An 8,211-nucleotide genomic window follows, 5' to 3' on the forward strand; every position below is an offset into this window, starting at 1 on the left:
GAAGGCAATTGTTAAAATTCAGTCTAATGGAAAGGATACGTTAATCTGAGCCATGCTGTCAATCTTGTGAGAAACAAACTGGCCCCTTGAGCAAACTGTAATTCCAGTTCTGGACCAGTTTTACCTTTATTTGTGTTTATGAAGTCACTCAAAATACGATGTCGGACAGCTTTGTCGCCATTGTCCCATTCCTGTAGAAAACTCATAAGTTTAGACATTTCCATTTCTTCCTTTGATGAAGCCATTTTCTGAATTTTATTAATCTCTTGTCAGCTGAGGAAAAAAAGGTTAATATGTCACTCCTCACATGGGGTGGAATTTAATGGAGCCTACAGGTACAGGAAATGAGCTGGGTGAGAGAACATCATTAGACAGCTGCAGAAATTTCAGTTTCTAGACAGGAAGTGAAATTGAGAAATTCAGTCAGCAATGTGTTAGCGGTGGAGCGGCTATCAGGAACCTATTTACCAAGTAAATGCAAACCATGGATACTCATCAAATGGGAACTTCAACAAATTGCCCCGTGCCAAGATTAAATCAGCAGCGCACCAAAATGTTGTGTCTCCAGCTTTCTGACAGCTTAGAGATGACATATACAAGGTGAGGTTTTTTACTTTTTTGGATCAAAGCTAAGGTTTTGTCTTTGTCTAACTCAGTGGTACAGGGAGGGGAGCAGCAGCAGCTAGATGGTCACGTGGCGGCAAGGACGAGGATTGGGGGGCAGGAACAGAGAGTAGTGGTGGTTGGGTCTTCAATCGGTAGTACAACAAGGCAAGTGTGGCGTGGGGAAAGGAGGTATCCAAAAAGGATCAAGCTCTGGCTTATAGGGTAGGGTTCATCATTATAGAGGTCTGGTCCTGTGTGTCCAAGGAAGGCAGTTGTACCACATCTAACAAGTCAGAGAAAGGATATCAAGTGTGAAGCATGGCACGACCAGCTGGTGGGCAGATCAAAGGTCTCTGAGGAATTGTTAAGAGATACCAAGGGCAAGTCAGGAATGAAGGAGGGGGGGGCTCAGGATGATGACAAGAGAGGGGGGGAAGTGGTTTAAGATTGAGAGACAGAAGCTCAAGGGACATTGGGTCTGAGTCAAGAGTGATGGCTGAAGGTTCCTGGAAGGAGCAGGGTGATGTCGGGTAGGTCAAGGGTGATGGGAAGTAGCTTGAGGGTGGATAGAGAGGACGATGGAAGTGGACGGGCTGCAGAGGCAGCATCACACTCTGCATGTCCGTCAACATGGCTGCTAGGAAAGCTCAAAGGGCATCAGGTTATTGTAAGAGGGGGCAGCTGAGGGATGGGAAAAGTTCTGAGTTTGGCGAATGGGAGGGTCATACATTCCCATTGGTCAAATGTGCTGCTCCAGAAATGAAGGTCATGTAAACAGGGGTGCTCATAATCTTTGCCTGCCTCCCTCACATCGTTCACTTTGTGGATTTGTAATAGGAGATGATTTACCAGAGGACTTTGAGCCTCTCAAACTCACTGTCTAAAGGCGGGTGGAGGCAAAAACAAAAAACCTCATCGCATTTTATAAACACTTGGAATGCGCCCGCAGTATGCCGAGGTACAGCGCAACGGACCAAGAGCTGGCAGGCGGGGTGCAGCTGGACAGCTCTTTACCGGCTGGCAGGGGCACGATGGCCCGAAAATCCTCCTGCTCGGCCGCAAATATTTCTCCCTTTCCCCACGGTTGGTCGATTCAGAATTTATTTTAATCAACAGAAAATCCATTCCACCCAACATGTTGTCCACGGTGAAGAGACAACACAATCGCGCACACGCCAACCTACCGTGAAACGGGGAAACCGAGTTGGTGATTGACGTCCTCCCGGGCCATTCGCTGCCTGAAGAGGGGACTGCCGCCCTAGTTGGCCAATCGAAGCCACGGAGCGGGACAAGGGGGCGGGCTTTCCCTCAGCTTCCTGTTTGGCGCGGTTGCTAAGGAAACGCCCCACCCGTGGCGCGCGGAGCTCGCTTCCGGATTGGTTGAGAAAGCAAAGAGAAGTCCAGCTTAATTTTTTATGAATATCTTGTCATCTTAAATCCCTTGCCTATGTTTCCTCACCTCCAAGTATCAGGAATTCATTATTCCTTTTTTTAATGAGTATTATCACTGTCCTCACCAATCTCTCTTTGATTGTAAGAAACAAATAACTTGCAATTCCTTAGCATCTTATTGTGTCATCGAGAGAACTTCAGATCCCATTAATTACTTTAAAGTAATTGTTTTTCCAGCTTTTCTTTTGAATGATGACCTTTTTGTAACTTCGACATGAAGAGACAGAAGTGGTCATTTAAAAAAAAAAAGACAATTCGAAGCAGACACCATGGCTGATCAGTCTTCTCAGTGAAGACATTTCTCCTCACCTCAGTCCTAAAAGGTTTACCCCTTATCCTCAAACTATGACTTCTAGTTCTGGACTCCCCCCATCATCGGGAACATTCTTTCTGAATCTACCCTGTCCAATCCTGTTAGAATTTAAATTTTTTATGAGATCCCCCCCCTCCCCCCCCCCCCGCACTCTTCTAAACGCCAACGAATACAATCCTAACCGATTTAGACTCATTGGTTATCTCAAAAGTATTGATTTTTGCTGAGTATTGTTATTTTTTCCCATCTAATTGTTGTACGGTTGTCATCCTAATCAAAAATTGAACGGCGGTTGCACAAATTATAATGGTTTGCAAATTAACTTCTGTGCTTCCCTACTCGCCTCTGCATCCAGTTTTAAGCATGGTAGGTGGCATTCTCCCATTTTGAGACTCAGTGCTGTGGCGGAGTTGAGTACATGGACGTTTCCCACTGTGACAACTGACAGTACTTAATTAATAATGCACCCCAGTGTTTTATGCCGTATTCAGTAGCGGGACAGGCCTGGATGCCGTGTAGCCTGTCGTCGTGTCTGGGTACCATATTGAAAGTCCGGCAACATCACTGACCCACCATTGAAGAAAGAAGATGGGTAGGATGGCATGGTGTCGCAGTGGTTAGCAGTGCTGCCTACAGTGCTGAGAACCCGTGTTTGATCACGGCCCCGGGTCACTGTCTGTGGTGTTTGCACATTCTCCCCCTGTCTGCGTGGGTCTCACCCGCACAACCCAAAAGATGTGCAGGTTAGGTGGATTGGCCACACTAAAATTGCCCCTTAATTTGGAAAAAAATAATTGGGAACTCTAACTTTAAAAGAAAGAAGATGGGCCACCTGATAGTGAAAATAGATCTCCGGGAGTACTCTGAGAATGGAAGGTGGACCTCTGAGAACAAAGATGGGAACATAAATCCTTACTGTGCAGAAGGCCACCTGACCCATCGGTTCTGCACAGACCCTCCGAAAGAGCACTCTGCCTAGGCCCACCCCTAATCCCTGTAACCTCACCCAACCTTTGGACATTAAGGGGCAATTTAACATAGCCAATCCACCTAACCCGCTCATCTTGGGACTGTGGGAGGAAACTGGAGAACCCTGGAGGAAACCCATGCAGGCCCAGGAAGAATGTGCAAACTCCACACAGGCAGTCTCCATCTCGAACTCCAGACCACACCCTGTTGCACCACATCAAGTATTATACCACCTTAGGGACAGCATGGTGGTGCAGTGGTTAGTGCTGCTGCCTCACGACGCCGAGGCCCCAGGTTCGATCCCGGCTCTGGGTCACTGTCCGTGTGGAGTTTGCACATTGTCACTGTGTTTGCGTGGGTTTCGCCCCCACAACCCAAAGATGTGCAGGGTAGGTGGATTGGCCACACTAAATTGCCCCTTAATTGAAAAAAATGAATTGGGTACAATTTATTTTTAAGAAGTGAAATGAAAATCGCTTATTGTCACAAGTAGGCTTCAAATGAAGTTACTGTGAAAAGCCCCTAGTCGCCACATTCCAGCGCCTGTTCGGGGAGGCTGATACGGGAATTGAACCATGCTGCTGGCCTGCCTTGGTCTGCTTTCAAAGCCAGCAATTTAGCCCTGTGCTAAACAGCCCCAAAAGTACTATACTATCTTGGTCTTTTGTGCCGGAATTACTGATTACCGTGGGATCTATCCTGGAAAGCAAAGAGAAGTCCAGCTTAATTTTTTATGAATATCTTGTCATTTTAAACCCCTTACCCATGTTCCATGTTTCCCCGCCAGCATCATGGAGAATCTGGTGTTGGGTGGGGGGTTGGGTCTTCATCTGTATCCTGCTAACAGGATGCAAATTAGGTTCACGCTGACCTCCGGCAGATTTTCTGAGCTGCCAGTGTGGGCACCAGTGGAAGACCCTGCTGGTAAATTAATGCTGGCATAAAACCTCGATTTCTGGGTGTTTTGCCATATTCTCTCTCAGTCTTTTTCTCTCTGTCTCTCAAGGCAGAGGGAGCTTTGGAGAATTCCACCCTGTATTGTATTTGGTAAGTTATTTTTATTCTAATAAGTAATATTCATATTAAATATGGCGAGACTGTTTACGCAGTGCACCCAAATAGGCAAAGCTACATAAATAGTATTACAGTTGGTCAATTGTTCCACTATAATGCAAGGCGGTGCCCAAATGAAATCATGGAATTGGCTATAGTACAAATGTGAGTGTATCTAATTGCGCAACTAGTTTCATCATGCATTACCACATTTTCTTTGTTATAAATTTAGAGTACCCAATTATTTATTTTTTTCCAATTAAGGGGCAATTTAGCATGGCCAATCCACCTAACCTGCACATCTTTCGGGTTGTGGGGGTGAAACCCATGCAGACACAGGGAGAATGTGCAAACTCCTCACGGACAGTGACCCAGGGCCAGATTCGAACCCGGGTCCTCAGCGCCGTAGTCCCAGTGCTATCCACTGTGCCACCATGCTGCCCATGCATTATCACATCTGATTGCACCACATCAAGTACTGTACTACTTTGATCTCCTGTGCCAAAGTCACTGAGTACTGTGGGATCTATCCTGGAAAGCAGAGAGAAGTCCAGCTTCATTTTTCACGAATATCCTTCCATCTTAAATCCCTTGCCTATGTTTCCTCACCTCCAAGTATCAGGAATTCATTATTCCTTTTTTTAATGAGTATTATCACTGTCCTCACCAATCTCTCTTTGATTGTAAGAAACAAATAACTTGCAATTCCTTAGCATCTTATTGTGCCATCGAGAGAACTTCAGATCCCATTAATTACTTTAAAGTAATTGTTTTTCCAGCTTTTCTTTTGAATGATGACCTTTTTGTAACTTCGACATGAAGAGACAGAAGTGGTCATTTAAAAAAAAAAGACAATTCGAAGCAGACACCATGGCTGATCAGTTTAATCTCCCATCTTAAAAACAGTGCCACAGACAATGCAGCCCTTCTTCAGTACTGCATTAAGTGTTATGAGACACATCAGCTCCATACTTCCAGTATGCCTTGATCCACTGCAATTTTCATATCGCCACAACTGGCCCACAGCAGATGCTATCACCCTGGCCCTGCTCTGTCAAACTCCTATTCATTGACTGGCTCCACATTTATTCTCTCTAAACTCTTCCTTTTTACATATCTTCAGAAGCTTTTACAATCTGATTTATGTTGTTAGCCAGTTTACTCTCAAGTCCCAGTTTTTCTTTGTTTATTCATTTCTTGGTCATCCTTAGCAAAATTTTAAACCTTAGGTGTACTATCCTCTTTACCTACTTTATGAGCCTCTCACTTTAATCTAAAACTACCTTTAAATTTTCTTGTTAGCCTTGGATGGATTATTTTACCCACTGAGATTATATTTCTTCAGGGAAAATATTATCATTATGAATTCCAGATTGTCAAAGGACAAAGAACAAAGAAAAATTACAGCACAGGAACAGGCCCTTCGGCCCTCCAAGCCTGCGCCGATCCAGATCCTCCATCTAAAACTGTCGCCTATTTTCTAAGGATCTGTATCCCTCTGCTCCCTGCCCATTCATGTATCTGTCTAGATACATCTTAAATGACGCTATCGTGCCCGCCTCTACCACCTCCGTCGGCAATGCGCTCCAGGCACCCACCACCCTCTGCATAAAGAACTTTCCACGCATATCTCCCTTAAACTTTTCCCCTCTCACCTTGAACTCGTGACCCCTAGTAATTGAGTCCCCCACTCTTGAAAAAGCTTCTTGCTATCCACCCTGTCTATACCTCTTATGATTTTGCAGACCTCAATGAGGTCCCCCTCAACCTCCGTCTTTCTAATGAAAATAATCCTAATCGACTCAACCTCTCTTCATAGCTAGCGCCCTCCATACCAGGCAACATCCTGGCGAACCTCCTCTGCACCTTCTCCATAGCATCCACATCCTTTTGGTAATGTGGCGACCAGAACTGTACGCAGTATTCCAAATGTGGCCGAACCAAAGTCTTATACATGACCTGCGAACTCTTGTACTCAATACCCCTTCCGATGAAGGAAAGCATGCCATATGCCTTCTTGACCACTCTATCGACCTGCGCAGCCACCTTCAGGGTACAATGGACCTGAACACCCAGATCTCTCTGTACATCAATTTTCCCCAGGGCTTTTTCATTTACCATATTGTTCGCTCTTGAATTGGATCTTCCAAAATGCATCACCTCGTATTTGCCCGGATTGAACTCCATCTGCCATTTCTCTGCCCAACTCTCCAATCTATCTATATTCTGCTGTATTCTCTGACAGTCCCCTTCACTATCTGCTACTCCACCAATCTTAGTGTCATCTGCAAACTTGCTAAGCAGACCACCTATACCTTCCGCCAGATCATTTTGTATATCACAAACAACAGTGGTCCCAGCACGGATCCCTGTGGAACACCACTGGTCACAGTTCTCCATTTTGAGAAACTCCCTTCCACTACTACTCTCTGTCTCCTACCCTGTGCCAAGATTAAATCAGCAGCGCACCAAAATGTTGTGTCTCCAGCTTTCTGACAGCTTAGAGATGACATATACAAGGTGAGGTTTTTTACTTTTTTGGATCAAAGCTAAGGTTTTGTCTTTGTCTAACTCAGTGGTACAGGGAGGGAAGCAGCAGCAGCTAGATGGTCACGTGGCGGCAAGGACTAGGATTGGGGGGCAGGAACAGAGAGTAGTGGTGGTTGGGTCTTCAATCGGTAGTACAACAAGGCAAGTGTGGCGTGGGGAAAGGAGGTATCCAAAAAGGACCAAGCTCTGGCTTATAGGGTAGGGTTCATCATTATAGAGGTCTGGTCCTGTGTGTCCAAGGAAGGCAGTTGTACCACATCTAACAAGTCAGAGAAGGGATATCAAGTGTGAAGCATGGCACGACCAGCTGGTGGGCAGATCAAAGGTCTCTGAGGAATTGTTACGAGATACCAAGGGCAAGTCAGGAATGAAGGAGGGGGGCCTCAGGATGATGACAAGAGAGGGGGGGAAGTGGTTTGAGATTGAGAGACAGAAGCTCAAGGGACATTGGGTCTGAGTTAAGAGTGATGGCTGAAGGTTCCTGGAAGGAGCAGGGTGATGTCGGGTAGGTCAAGGGTGATGGGAAGTAGCTTGAGGGTGGATAGAGAGGACGATGGAAGTGGACGGGCTGCAGAGGCAGCATCACACTCTGCATGTCCGTCAACATGGCTGCTAGGAAAGCTCAAAGGGCATCAGGTTATTGTAAGAGGGGGCAGCTGAGGGATGGGAAAAGTTCTGAGTTTGGCGAATGGGAGGGTCATACATTCCCATTGGTCAAATGTGCTGCTCCAGAAATGAAGGTCATGTAAACAGGGGTGCTCATAATCTTTGCCTGCCTCCCTCACATCGTTCACTTTGTGGATTTGTAATAGGAGATGATTTACCAGAGGACTTTGAGCCTCTCAAACTCACTGTCTAAAGGCGGGTGGAGGCAAAAAAAACAACCTCATCGCATTTTATAAACACTTGGAATGCGCCCGCAGTATGCCGAGGTACAGCGCAACGGACCAAGAGCTGGCAGGCGGGGTGCAGCTGGACAGCTTTTTACCGGCTGGCAGGGGCACGATGGCCCGAAAATCCTCCTGCTCGGCCGCAAATATTTCTCCCTTTCCCCACGGTTGGTCGATTCAGAATTTATTTTAATCAATAGAAAATCCATTCCACCCAACATGTTGTCCACGGTGAAGAGACAACACAATCGCGCACACGCCAACCTACCGTGAAACGGGGAAACCGAATTGGTGATTGACGTCCTCCCGGGCCATTCGCTGCCTGAAGAGGGGACTGCCGCCCTAGTTGGCCAATCGAAGCCACGGAGAGGGTCAAGG

General features: G+C 46.3%; 1 protein-coding gene across 8 annotated transcripts in view; it reads right to left on the reverse strand.

The window, feature by feature from the left end:
• The window catches only part of LOC140426289 (armadillo-like helical domain containing protein 1), a 146,951-nt gene extending 138,788 nt beyond the window's left edge, over positions 1–8,163 (reverse strand). Inside the window, exons 1-2 of one of the 8 annotated variants that reach the window (XM_072510861.1) lie at positions 8,102–8,161; positions 40–273 (exon numbers count right to left, since the gene is read on the reverse strand). In XM_072510861.1, the coding sequence (XP_072366962.1) occupies positions 40–245 (206 nt within the window). In that variant the 5' untranslated portion in view covers positions 246–273; positions 8,102–8,161. Of the gene's footprint in view, positions 1–39; positions 274–1,620; positions 1,640–1,790; positions 1,866–4,103; positions 4,207–8,101 lie in introns of those variants that run through there. The other 7 variants (XM_072510867.1, XM_072510863.1, XM_072510860.1 and 4 more) reach the window with 7 other exon arrangements.
• Between the last annotated feature and the right edge of the window lie 48 nt (positions 8,164–8,211).

This window comes from Scyliorhinus torazame, chromosome 7 (assembly GCF_047496885.1).
Source record: "Scyliorhinus torazame isolate Kashiwa2021f chromosome 7, sScyTor2.1, whole genome shotgun sequence".
NCBI classification, from domain to species: Eukaryota; Metazoa; Chordata; class Chondrichthyes; order Carcharhiniformes; family Scyliorhinidae; genus Scyliorhinus; species Scyliorhinus torazame.